The sequence below is a fragment of the Aulonocara sp. 'chitande type north' Nkhata Bay genome, linkage group LG10, assembly GCF_057382095.1.
Source record: "Aulonocara sp. 'chitande type north' Nkhata Bay isolate Kocher_YH1m ecotype deep benthic linkage group LG10, A_spYH_male_GT1.1, whole genome shotgun sequence".
Classification (NCBI taxonomy): domain Eukaryota; kingdom Metazoa; phylum Chordata; class Actinopteri; order Cichliformes; family Cichlidae; genus Aulonocara; species Aulonocara sp. 'chitande type north' Nkhata Bay.
The window spans coordinates 13,526,887-13,540,918 of NC_141353.1; the positions used below are offsets into that span (position 1 = coordinate 13,526,887).

General features: G+C 43.4%; 1 protein-coding gene across 1 annotated transcript in view; it reads right to left on the bottom strand.

Annotated features, from left to right (window-relative positions):
- Nucleotides 1-2,139: 2,139 nt before the first annotated feature.
- The window catches only part of nectin3b (nectin cell adhesion molecule 3b), a 29,526-nt gene continuing 17,633 nt past the window's right edge, over nt 2,140-14,032 (bottom strand). The window contains exons 6-8 of the mRNA XM_086308305.1: nt 8,455-8,599; nt 4,368-4,470; nt 2,140-4,051 (exon numbers count right to left, since the gene is read on the bottom strand). Of these exons, the coding sequence (XP_086164431.1) occupies nt 3,887-4,051; nt 4,368-4,470; nt 8,455-8,599 (413 nt within the window). The 3' untranslated portion in view covers nt 2,140-3,886. The remainder of the gene's footprint in view (nt 4,052-4,367; nt 4,471-8,454; nt 8,600-14,032) is intronic.

Below are 14,032 nucleotides of genomic sequence, written 5' to 3' on the forward strand. Positions count from 1 at the left end.
TATAGACAAGAGTGTGTAGGGTTGCCAACCGTCCCTTAAAATACGGAATCGTCCCGTATTTCGAAACAAAAGTACACGTCCCGTATTGAGCTAATAAGGGACGCACTTTGTCCCGTAATACAGTGAGTATCAAAAGTAGTCTATAAATGTTAATGGAATTAACGCTTTGTTTGAAAACATAATTCCCAGCCCCTCTCCTGCTTTGTGACCAATGAGCTGACAGCACACTTATGACAATTCGAGTATGACAATTCAGATTACCGCTCATCTCATTGGTCGAGGAAAGGTCGCTTACGGAGAAAATACCGGAAGACAACAGATGACCACAACAACAAGCATGGCCAACAGGGAAACAAACGCTGACACTGCGGTGTAGTGATGGGATTTCCGGCTCTTTTTAGAGATCCGGCTCTTTCGGTTCGGCTCACTAAAAAGAGCCGGCTCTTTCGGCTCCGAACCGGCTCTTCAGGTTGTTTTGTTGCTTTAATTAATTTATTATTAACAATAATATAAAATTATGCACAAAAGGAATTACTAACGTAAAAACAAGTGGTTTTATTTATATATGTTTATATATAAATATATGCGGTGGCCCCTAGAGACAAAACACGTATAAACTCCAAAACACATTTCTAGCATGAACTGAACTTCCAAAGCAGAGCTACCAGATCACTTAAATCACACAATTGAAAGCATGTGTGTATTGTTTGTGTATTTATACACAGGCACTCATATATATATTCAAATAATTTAAAAAAAAGTTCATTTACCTGTTATTACCACACACCAAATCCGGTCGTTGGTACTTGCTGGCTTGTGTAGCCACAAGATAACAAAGGCTCAACACTGTGCCCAGCATCCTGGAGCACTTCTGTTGTCTTTTGTACGTGTTTTGAGTTTTTATGTGCTTCTGAGCTTTTATATGCTTCTGAGTTTTTACGTGCTTCGGAGTTTGTACGTGTTTTTACGTGTTTTGGAGTTTTTACGTGTTTTGGAGTTTGTACGTGTTTTTACGTGTTTTGGAGTTTGTACATGCTTCAGAGTTCGTACGTGATTTGAAGTTTGTATGTGCTTTGTCTCTAGGGGCCACCGTAAATATACTTTTATTTATTCACTCCACATAAAATGTAATAAATAAATCATATAATACAAAAATCAACTATTCACATTTCAAGTTTTAACTATTTAAATTTTCAGCTTTTTTCTTTCACAAATTTAAAGTGAAAAGAACACAAAACACTGCAAACCACAACACAATTAAATATAAATTATAATATGAAAACTAAAAGAACATGCATATTCTCTGTCATATGGACCTGCATGAATAAACTTTCTCAATCCTTTATCATCTGCAACCGAAAATAGTTGTGGATGATTACTATACCTTTCTAATGTTGTTGTCCCTGCCTCTCTTTCTCTCCCTCTGGCTCTGTTCCTGTGCTACTGAGTGTAACTACCGCCCCTCCCCCCTCTGCCCAGCGTAAAGCACAAGGCTCGCGTGCAGAGTGAAGCGGAAAAAAAGTGCGAGAGAGAGGCTGAGAGAAAGAAAAAAAAAAAAAACCCACGTGACGGCTCGCGATAAGGAGCCGGCTCGCGTCGTTCACGTCAAAGAGTCGGCTCTAAGAGCCATTTCGTTCGCGAACGACCCATCACTACTGCGGTGCAAGTCTCGGACGACAGTACACCTAAAGCTGGGTGTACTGCGATTTTTTCAGTCACGTTATTCAGCTCCTGCTCAAACTGCACGATTGACTCGCAGGGGTTAGAAGTTGGTAGGTCACGATGCAGGTCTCACACTATACGGCCCGATGCTCTGATGCGACCTGAGTGCTCACACTGTGCCTCCATAAAATGAAGGTTATAACAGAAAATCTGTCGCTCGCTCGCTCTCTCTGTCTTTCACTCACACAGACACGCCACCACCATCAACTTTGCTAAATTGCTAATGAAAAACATTGATCAGGCAGCTGTGATTGAGCAGCAATGTAAATCCAACTATTTTCACGGTTGTTGTGGTCGTGATCATTTTGTGAGGCCACATTGGAAAGCTCATCCGAGCCTTTTCGAAGTTCTACAAGTAGTGCCTCCATCGCTTGTGTCCAGATCACACGCTGCACTGCTGTGCTGCGCCGTCTTTTTCACCGACGTTTACGTTTGCGCGTGAGCAGTGTGAGCGCCTGTGGTGACACCTTCACGAGCGATTGATGATCGGGAGCTGGTCGTGAGGTGTTAATCACTTCTCGTTACCCCACGTATACTACACGACGCACGATGAAGGCCAAAATCGGTCCGATCACTCAAAAATCGTCTCAAAATGGGCCAAAAATCGCACAGTGTGAGCCCAGCGTTAGAGCAGCAATGTTTGTTCCCCTCAGAGAAAGGGAAGAATGGGAAAAGGAAAACACCTGGCTGGAAAAAGTTAATATGGGCATGTGCAGTGAATATCAGCGCTATGTGGCCAGAAGTGTGATAATATAATTTATTTTGTGTAATAAACAACTGCAAGGATAGATGATTACAACAAATTGATGACTAATACATAAAAGTAATACATAGATGAATAATGATGATGAGTTATGATGCGTAATCATGGGAACAAGCGGGTTTACAAACAGGAGCAGCTGATTAGCATTAGAAAAGCTGAAATAATACCTCAACTGAAGCCAATTGTACTAAATGCACTAAATGTGCACTGTTACAAGAATATTTTTCTTTCTATTGTTTTCTATTATTTTAAGTTAAGCAGGACAGAGTTCTTTTAAAGAAAGATTTACTTATATTCTCAAAAGTTAAGCATGACAGGCTTCTGTTTAAGAAAGAGACCTGTTTTACTGTGTTAATGTTGTCATTTTGAGCTAAAAATAAATGGCTAAATGATCATTTGTTTCACATGTGTTCATATCACAAAGAATAGAATATGCATCTACTTAAATCAACTTCAAGTCAAATGGTTAAAAAAATAATTTCACACACAAAAAAAGAGCTAGAAAATTCACCACACTGGGAAGGGTGAAGACAACTGGGTCGCCCGGCCCTGGCCACGAGGTGTCCCTTATTTATTTTTCAGGGAGTTGGCAACCCTAAGAGTGTGTCACCATAGACTGTATATGAAAGATGGATGTAGCTTTTGCGTTGGAGGAGTGTCTTTAGGAGTGCCTTATTTTTGTTTCTAAGAAAAATGAGAGCCACATATGAGGATATTCCTTTAAAATTTCGATCGAACAGTAGCAGTATAATGTCCTCGTAAGTGGATATCAGGCCCTTGTAAAGCAAAATGTAGTATTTTGGTCTAAATAACCCAAAATGTGATGTCCACATATGTGGACGCCAGGGTTAAAAATGCTTTTTAACAGCCAGCAAGAAAGCCTGTGATTTCAAAAGAAATCCGGTTTCATAAAAGTCTATGGGAAAGCAGCTGCTGAGCCCTCAGTGAACACTTATCTGATGAGTTTTTAGGCTCTACTTTTCAATCTATGATGATACAAAATAACGTTTGTGTAAATTTTAGTCCCCATTTGTATGAAAAATAAACGCTTTAATGTGAGCCTACTTTGTGACTGACAGGTTTCTACTGTATGAGCTTGCAGTGTCCCTCAGCTTTATATTCAGATCTGCCTGCAACTGTGAGATTTGGTTTAAAGGAGCTAACATGACAATGTCCACCTTCTTTGTACAGTCTACGGGTGACAGCCAGCGTACAGCAGAAAGGATTTATGTTTTAAGGAGAAAAAAAAGCCTGCATATAGAGAGACACTTTCCTCATACACTACCAACCGCTTCCTTCTGTGGACTGATGGCTCTGTGAATCAGGTGAAGCCTATAAGCTCGCTGCTGCTCAGGCAGAGTGACTGCCGGGTGATTGGTGGACTGCGATTGGAACTGTTCCTCACACGTAGTGTTCACGGTGGTTGATGTACACCTGGTCTGTCCCACTCTGATGACACACCCACTCCAGACGGGAGCGCTGATGGGTGGGGCTTTGGGCTCCCCGCCTTGCTGTGGGTGGGTGCTGCCTCTCCGTGACCGCGTGCCTGTGCTCTGCCCTGCGAGTCTGTATATTAAAAGCAAAAAAACCCAAATCATCACCTAAATCATCTTCTATCATCGTCACCCTTTAGGCCTCTATAATGTGTGAGACTCCAAAAAAGGACAGGGAAATAAAAAATTAAACTCTCCAACATATTAAATTAATAAAGCCAAAGAGCCTCCTGCTTAATATAAACAGATTATGACATGAGTTAGCTCGTTGTTACTGCTGCTTGTTGTGACTCAGTGCGCTTCATTCAGTGTTAATAATTGTGGTGTAGAGCTGTCATGATTCACATACGTGACTTTCAGCTGGTTGTAAAAAGAAAGTGGGGTTTTACCTGACACAGCCAGGCCACTTGTGATGCGTGGACTCCCAGAGGAACAGCCGGTGCTCTCTCAGAGTAGGGAGGAGGCGGCTTGTGTGTCGGAGGAAGGTCAATCCTTCAGAGGAAGAAAAAGGGGAAGAAGAAATGTCAATGGAGACAAATTTCAGAGTGGAAAAACACTGTACTCGCAAAGAAACAGAATAAAACGATCAGCGATAGATAAAATCGGTACAAAATCAATTTACTGGATCAAATTTGAAGGGCAGCCACTATAACGAGTTCCTTCTGAGGCATATTGATGTTGTTTATGGTATCCTGCGATAAACTTTGAGATGGATTCACAACAGAAGAGGCAGCAAAATCAACTTGATGTGCAGAGCTTTAAAGATGTGAGAATTTTTTTAGGCGGAGACAATGAAAAACAGACGCTCTGTGGAAAACATCGGAGCCTACAGAGGCCCTGAGGTGCAAAACACAACAACACAAAGGCATAAGATTTCAGAAAACATGGCAGAAAACAACAACAACAACAAAAACAAACAAACAAAAATCACAAAATGATGATGCACTTTTTCGCCTTTTGCTGTGGTTGTGTTTGTCTTGTGTGTTTCGTCAAATAGTTTTTATTATTTGCACCTGAGGGCCACCGTACAGATACTGCATGTCTGAAACTTGATGAAATTTTGCCTCTCTTTTTATTTTTAAATGCATCTTGCAAGTCCTGCAGTTTAATAGTCCTAGACAGGGTATTCCTCGAAGCCCTGGAATCCATTATTACAGATGATTAAATGAAGATGGCTCAGTGTACATGACAGCAGGTGTATGAAAGTGACGGACTTCCACGCGGACGAGTAAATTAGAACATTTTCTGACAGCTGTTCCTCTAAACCCCTGCAAGACGCTGAAGTCAGACTCGCTCCCTCGCTGGCTGAAATCCCCCTGCCTGCTAAACTGAAGCCTAAGAACAAACCTCAGCCATTCACAACACAGCGTCATGACAGGCATCGATTTTCTAACACTGTGTGTCACTTAATGCCGAGTCTCTCTTTCATATTTGGGATTCGAAGTGACCGATTACAGTCAGAGCTTCTCATTGACCCGCCGTCTTACTCTCACGTCTGCGTGTGATGAAGGAGGTGATGAAGCCTCCTCCTCCCCCTACCCACGCCTTGTTCCACTGGGACTTCCAGCCACGGTCACACTTAAGATGCTAAGTTTGTCGTGGCATTGACCAGCCTGACACACGGGCTACATACATTGAACCTGCACCCAGAGGCTGATGGGTTGTTCGTTATTCAAGCCGCACCTTTGAGGCGCAGTTGGGAGCATGTACACTAGATTTCTTCTGACGACGCAGTCGCTGAAATTAGGATGTAAATGTTTACATGGGAGAATAAAATTGGATTGAGGGAACAAATGACTGAGTGTTCTTATTTAGGACGATGACAGAACACATACTTGTGTCCTGGTAATTAAGATAAGATAAGATAAAACTTAATTAATCCCTCGGGTGGGTTCCTCTGGGAAATTCGGTTTCCAAAAGCACAGCACCGACAGAAGTTACAGAACGTGAGCAGAATATTATATATATACACATCTATAAATACAGAGACATATATAAATAAAATATACGAAAGGGATAAATAGAATAAATAGGAATAAGAATACAAGGGAATTGCACATTTCAAGTATTGAAGTCTATTGCACCGTTGACTATTAATAAAAAGTATTGCACAGTGAAGTGAAGAGGCACTACAGCTTAGTTGTTCCCCCCTCCTTTGTCCTCCTGTTTCCCCTCCCTCTCCCCTCCAGAGAGGAGTTAAACAGTCTGATGGCGTGTGGGACAAAGGAGGTTTTTAAGTCTGTTGGTTCTTGTCTTTGGGAGAAGCAACCTGTCACTGAACAGACTCCTCTGATTGTTTATGGCCGTGTGCAGAGGACGCCCAGCATTGTCCATAATGTCCAGCAGTTTTTTTAGTGTCCTTTTCTCTACCACTGTCACCAGAGTGTCCAGCTTCATGCCGACCACAGAGCTAGCCCTCCTGATCAGTTTCTCCAGCCTGGATGAGTCCTTCTTTGCTGTGCTGCTCCCCCAGCACACCACAGCATAGAAAAGTACTCCAGCAACCACTGACTGGTAAAATATCCTCAGGAGCTTCCTGCAGATGTTAAAAGACCTCAGCCTCCTGACGAAGTACAGTCGGCTTTGGGCTTTTTTATACAGGTGCTCTGTGTTGCATGACCAGTCCAGTTTGTTGTCCACCCACAGCCCGAGGTACTTGTTGACCACCTCCACCTCCTCCCCCTCTATCTGAACCGGCAGTGGACCTTCTCTGGACCTCCCGAAGTCCACAACCAGTTCCTTGGTCTTTGAGGTGTTGAGTTGCAGGTGGTTTGTGTGACTCCATGCGACAAAGTTCCTCACCAGACTTCTGTACTCCTCTTCCTGATCATCCCAGATACACCCCATGATGGCCGTGTCATCTGCAAACTTCTGAATGTGGCATAATTCAGAGTTGTAGCAGAAGTCAGAGGTGTACAGGGTGAAGAGAAGAGGGGACAGCACAGTTCCCTGTGGTGCTCCTGTGCTGCTGACCACAGTGTCAAACGTGATGTCCTTCAGCCTGACGTACTGTGGTCTGTCAGTGAGGTAGTCAGAGATTCAAGCGACCAGGCAGGGGTCCACCTCCATCCTGTTCAGTTTTTCATGGAGCATACAGAGCCGGATGGTATTAAAGGCACTGGAAAAGTCAAGAAACAGGATCCTGACCGCGCCTTTTCCCTTGTCCAGGTGTGAGTGGGCTCTGTGTAGGAGGTACAGGATGGCATCCTCCACTCCGACATCCGCCTTGTATGTGAACTGTAGTGGGTCCTGGGATGTTGTACCTGTGGTCGGAGGAGGTTGAGGAAGAGCCGCTCTAGAGTCTTCATAAGATGTGACGTCAGTGCCACCGGTCGGAAGTCATTCAGCTCATTGGGCCGGTTCCTTTTGGGGCCCGGGTCGATGCAGGATGTCTTCCATAGGACGGGCACTCTCCCCAGTCACAGACTGAGATTGAAGACTTGTTGTAGCGGCTCCCCAAGTTCAGCAGCACACGCCTTTAGCATCCTCGGACACACCTTGTCTGGGCCTGCTGCCTTCCTGGGGCGAAGCTTCCTCAGTTGCCTCCTGACCTGATCCACTGTGACACTGGGAGATGATTGGAAGGAGGGGGGAGGATGTCCTGCTGTTGAGAGAGGGGTTGGAGAAGGGGGGTGTCATAGTGTCAGGAAGGGGGGGGGGGAGCGGAGGTAGGAGAGTGGGGGGTTGTGGGCTGGTCAAACCTGTTGAATTACTGCCACTTTTTCCGTGTGTCACTGACATATTTGCAGTGGCTATAAAACCACTAGTATTAAAGAGACTGCAGGACTGCGCTTAGCCCTTATAGCTGCCTAACTTGAGAAATACTTGGAGTGGAGTGTTCATGCTGAATCATACACTAACAGGGATGGATGAGAGGATCAGCCTGCATGCAACCTTGCAGATATGCTCCACAGGTACACGACAATGTTTCTTATATAAGGGGTATTAGGCTTGTGAGCACTGCTGGACACATTAAACATACCTTTTGAGATGCTACATGAACTTCAAAGTCAAAAATAGTGTTAATCAAAACCTCCCAGGCTTCATCTCTGTCTGCAAAAAACATGTATAAGATGCTGCTCAGATCTGTTTTCTTAGAGTATAAAAAACAAAGAAGGCACACACACAAAGATTTTAATGTTGGTCATGGGACTCTGGCAGAGGGTGACCCAGCTCCTCCTGTAAATAATTTAACCTCAGAGTTATTCTTCTTTGCTCTAACATTAACATGAGTGCTGGTGCACTGTACAAAATAGGACAAGGGCTTGCTGCCAAGACAGCAATTATCCGCCACCCCTCAACCTTGTCCCGCAGACTCCCTGCTCCAGGGCGCGCACCGCTGCAGCATTCTCCACAGCAGGAAGGAGCTACTCCCTGAACCCACCAGTGGGCTCCCATCACCTCACACTGTATCATGCAATTAATTAACCAGCTGAGCATGTTCTGCATGCGACATGAGTAATTCGGTCCACTTACACTTTGTCTGTGAAGGCCGGTGGTTGGGCTTTGCGAGCGGTGTGGATCACAATGATGAAGACCACGATGAGGAAGAGAGCGAGGACTGCGCCCATCACAGCTCCTGCCACGGTGATGGAGTTTGACCTCTCTGCTTGAGACTGGTCTGAGACAGAGAGGACAGAGAACAGTCCAGGATACCACCAACAACACAACGATGACAGACCACTAACATCCTGGCAGTGAATGAATCAAAGTGTACACACAGTCAGGCGTCGATTCAAAGATTCTCATTCATAGTCCCAATTTACAACATTTAACCCATAAAGACAATTAGAGTAGAGCAACAGCAGTTTAGACCTAGAGGTAAGGAGAGTAAACTAAGTTGTTCCAGTTTATTTTACTTATCTTATGGAGATAATATTCTGCCCACATTAAAGATCTGACTATAATTAGAAGCACTACTTCTCTACAGTATGAGAGTCCAAACTGCTGCTGTCACTTTGGTTGGTGCTACATTGGGTCAGCCAGAGGACTGCTCAGCTGTGATTGGTTGTCACATGCATCAACTCAATTATCAAACAGTTGTAGAAAAAGAAAAAGAGTCAGGAGAAAAATGTCACTGCTCAAAAAGGAAATCAAAACAAAACAAAACCCCTCCGACCTACACTTTGCAGGTCGGCACCCCTTTTTGTTTGTTTTTACTTCACTATATTTGATTGAGCTCTAAGTCACGCGCATGCAAAATGTTTGGAGAAGCCTACCTGATTAGCCTTTATTTAGCCACCCAGCAAATTCTTGTTTAAAACACTACCAGCCATCTCAACAGCTGTGAAGGTTGAAGTTGTCTTTGAAGTAAAGACTGAAATAACAACTTTTGATGCTTTCTGCCTTTTAAATATGGCTGTTTGCTGTTTGTCATTTCAGTAATTCAGATATGTTAGGTTTGGGCTGTTGGTGACAACTTACTCTGAAATCTGAGTCGGAAAGTTGAAATTTTGTGATTCCCAACTCTGCCTTGCAAATTTGTATTCATTATATGCTTATTTCTTTATTTATTCACTTCCAAACTGAAACAAGCATCCTTGAATTTTTAACATGGGTACCACTGTCATTTCTACATGCTGAATATTAAGCTAGTAGGCTAGTATGGGAACAGTTAAGCCCACCATAATGCATTATTGCACTTCTTACAACTTGTCTTGTTAAACAAATAAATTTCATAAATCTGTGACACACTCCTTTACTACTTTTAGATTTGCACACAATAACAAGCTCCCCAAAACTGAGCTTTTTATTGAGCCATTGCACAAACCACAGCTGTGCAATGATCTGATTTTACTTTGTAAAATCAAGTTAAAACTGAGGGTTTTAACCCTTTATTGTTCAGTCCAGACTGAAGTATGCTAAAGGACTACTTGGAGAAAGATTATGCATACTGGAAGCATGATCTTTGGTCAGTTGAAACATGAATAGAGCCCTTTGGCCACAGAGATAAGAGGAGGAGAAGGGTACAACTCAAAGATCGCCGTTCCCACAGTTAAACACGGTGGTGGGAGTATTACACTGTGGGGGACATGTCAGTGCGCCGGGAATTGGGAATCTCATCAAGGTGGAAAGATTTTGGAAAGATGTGGAAAGATTAAATAAACATGGATGTGTGACAATTTCAAAAGAAAACCTCAAGCAGTCAGCAGCAAAACTGGATCTGGCTAATTAGTTTGTCTTCTAACACAGTGGCCTAAAACATGTCACTCCTGGTGAAGAACTACCTCCAGAGGACCAAAATAAATGGTACTGATTGGCCTGCACAAAGCCCTGACTTAAATTGAAAATCTGTGGGGTGAACTGAAAACCAAGGTCCATGCCGTTAGACAATCAAATCTGGAGGAGGTTGAGAGATTCACCAAAGAAGAATGGGGTGGGAATGCTCAGGACCCATGCGTGTTAGTGGCATGTTGGAATTAGGTGTTTAGCAACACTTGGGAAATACTTTTTAGTTTAGTTTTCATAGGGAAACTAATAATGGTTTTCTCATCTGTATATTTCCCAGCAGCTACAAAGACAGTTTCTCTTTTCAAAAGAAAAAAGAAAATAACAAACACTACTGGCCATGAAAAAAAAGTGCTGATACTTTGCTCCCAGTAGCCTTTTACTGTGTCCGAGTCTGTACTGGACAGCCCTGTATTATTGGTATTCATGAAAGGGCTTTTGCAATTTAACTGAGGTATAAAAATGCCATTTAAAAACTCTGTTACTCACTAAAAATTCACTGTCAGGGTTAAAACACTGAATCCATCCGTTGCTTTACCTCAGTCTTGTGTGTGTGTAACAGTATTATCAAAGTGTTGAATTAGCTTTGTTAGAACATATGCTCCATGCTGTCCACAGAGGGGATTAAGGATTAATCGTGATTAGGATGCATTAAACTCGCAAAACAGCAAGCTTTGGCAAATCAGCAGTAATGTATAAAACCAAATGTAGGATACTAAAGGAACTGAAGGACAAAAGGTGACAGAGGAGGCATAAGCATAATGGTCAATTCCCCTTGATTTAGCTCTTGAGAGGGGAAGAAAAAAAAAATCAATGTGCTGAGATGAGAAATCTAAATAACAGTTCAATTATGATGCATATTGAACAAGCTGGGATTTCTGAGCTCACCCCCAAAAGTCACTTCTTCCGCCTCCTCCATTCCTGCCGTCCTCTAACGGTTAATAACCATTCGATTACCTTTGATGGCTGCTGAACTATGTCAAGAGCCTCTTGAGTTGATCAAAACGCCTTTAAAAATGTAGTTCATCAAGCCGGCTGCTTTAATGCCTTGTGACAGACATTTTCAGGGGACCTGCACAGGGTGGCTGCTTTAAAGCCACAACGCATGGAGCAGCTGTAGGAGTTCATTAACGGAGGTAGTGTTTCGTGCATGCTTCTAGCTAAGAAATATCGAGACAAATTGTACTCAGAAACAATCCTGCATGTTCCGCGCTGACATTTTCTCCTCATTGTTTTAAATACCATGTATTCTGGGGAGGGGTGGTGGGCCTCGGATTACTGGTGTTAGTGGTGGATCAACTGCCCCACACTGGGATCCGGCTTTTTACCGTCCCTTCTGGAGTCTCTCCCGCTTCAGCACTTCATCACACAAACAATGCTGCTGTGAATCCAGCAGAAGCACATGCTGATCAGTGAGGTCAGTTTCAGACGGACCCTTTCTGGCCAAAACAGAAGTAAGACAGAGCGAGTTGGCCAAACACCGCCCCCCTTCCCACCGATACTTAAGGCTCAGGGGTCACACTATTGCCTAGCCTAGAAAACAGACCCCCCTGGGAAGCAGATGCTGGTGTAATAACGATGGGGGGGGGGGGGAGGTTAGAGCAGCATTTCAGTATTTTGAGTTTTTGTGATAGTTACAATGTGATGCCACCTCTGCTGGGGAGTTAATATCAAAGTCTCTCCCCTCACTCACAGTTGTCAGAGCTGCATCCCTCTGCGCTGCCTGAGACGTTCGCTCACTCCTTTGTGTCTTGTGAAAAGTATCCTTGGAAACTGTTGTGTCGCAGGCAGCGAATCCGCTGATCTTCTGCACGAGTGTCTCAAACTAATTCAAGCATTGGGGGGTGACATCATTACTGCCACCGAGCTGCTTCCCCATGCGTTTTCACACTGCCCTGTTTCAAGGTCAGGATGAGAAACTGCTGTGACCATGATAAGATCTGTAAGAGACAAGACAGGTCAGCTGATGAAGACTTTTATGGCAAGTACGTCTTGAGGACCTAGAGTGCCAGCGCAACACTGAGTCACACTTGTATATGTCCTTATAAGCCAGAAGAGCTCTGTGTAGTGCTGCAGGGAGTAATGGGCCATTTTCAGTCTGTCTGCACGAGCTGTCACAACAGCACAGCCCAGCTCTGAGCTCCACGCAGGCCCCTGTGGCCAGGTAGAGCTCGTAGGACGACAGCCTCCATCAGCAGCTCCAGATGAGCTTGTTGCCATGGGGACAGTCAACGGGCTGGAGAGCAGGGACTTTGGGCCAGTCAGAAACACTCAGCGTTTAATTTTACCAGCTGGTAGACAGTGGGAGAAAGACATGGGGGTGGGAAGGTGGTGGATTTACAAAGGAGAGGTGCTGCAGGGGAGCGCAGGGCCTTTCTGTCCTGAAACAAAGCAAACTAGGACTATTAATGAGGGAACCTCGAGCACATGAGGTGCTGGGTCTCCCCCGACCACAGGAATACCACTGGAGATCAACTGATCAGTATTTAACCAGATGGCAAACGTAATAGGGTAACATCCGAAAGAAATCTTTGTTATTAAAGTGTAATGAGGATCAGTTGAAGTGAAGGAGGGGAAGGAAAAAAAAAAAAAAAGGGAATTACATCATTTGTGGTGTCCCACATATGCATACTGGATTTGAGGTGTGTGTGTGTGTGTAGGGGGGGGGAGGTTATGCAGCATTACGCGTTACGGCGCTAGAGATGATGTCATTTATAGATGAACAAAGAGGCTGAGACTGAGCAGTCTGAGTAAAAGGAAGCTCAAAAACCTCCAGAGAATAAAAGAAAGAAAAAGAATTCACAGGTGCTAAGGTGCTTTATTGAACTAAAGTATCTCAAAGAGATTGACAAAATAATGTTTGACTGCTTTTGATGACATAAATATTTTCCCTCGTTCAAGAAATGTACATTTTCTGTATATACAAAAAACAACCCACAAAAAAAAGAAAAACCCCCTGAAAAACCAAACCAAACAACATGACTGCAAGGTGCTTTTCATTGACAATTTGAGACTGAAGGTAATTATACATTTCTCTGAATAAAAAAAACAAAAAAAAAAACAGTGGCTATACAGAAACCAAAACCCCTGACAGAACAGTACAGAGGATGCAAGTCATTTTACATCCAGATGTATTCAAGCTTTGTTTTTTTTTTGTTTCTTAATGCCTTTAGGTTCGGAAACATACTGCGTTTCACTGCCACAAAAGGGCAGAAAGAGTGAATTTGGCACTACGAATTCCTCCTAAAATACAGAATGCAATGAAAATCAAAACCCAGAGGTGACACATCAGGTCATTACATACGCAGGTAAACGATAAACACATTTCTGCTAGATATCTAAGGCACTAGGTGTGTATTTCTCAACAGAAAGTGAAGGGCATTTCTCAAGTTAAGGATATTGATGACTGATCTCTATACAAAATGTCACAGTAAAACTGTACTTCATTAATCCAAGTGCAGGGCTTCAAACTGACGAGCCAAGCAAAAAAAGTCTATCGATCAGAGGAATTTCCGTTTTAGTGCATAGGAGCAAACACAACAAGGGTTTAGGCTACCGTGCTTCCTGTTAGTTTCTGCATTTATGTGAAAGTGACCAGAAGGGCAGACTGAATAGGTGTCAGCAGCGGACCAATACATGTAATTATTCAGTCAAAATGAGGCTACAGGGCTAACAAATGACCAACTGTACATTTCCGTGACACCTCCATTAAAGAGTCATCCAATTTACAAAGACTCACATTCTCAATTACAACCTAGCTGTGCAGACCCCCCCCCTATAAATGCTTTTTCATTTCAACTACTTTCTACCAAGGAAATTAGTGCAA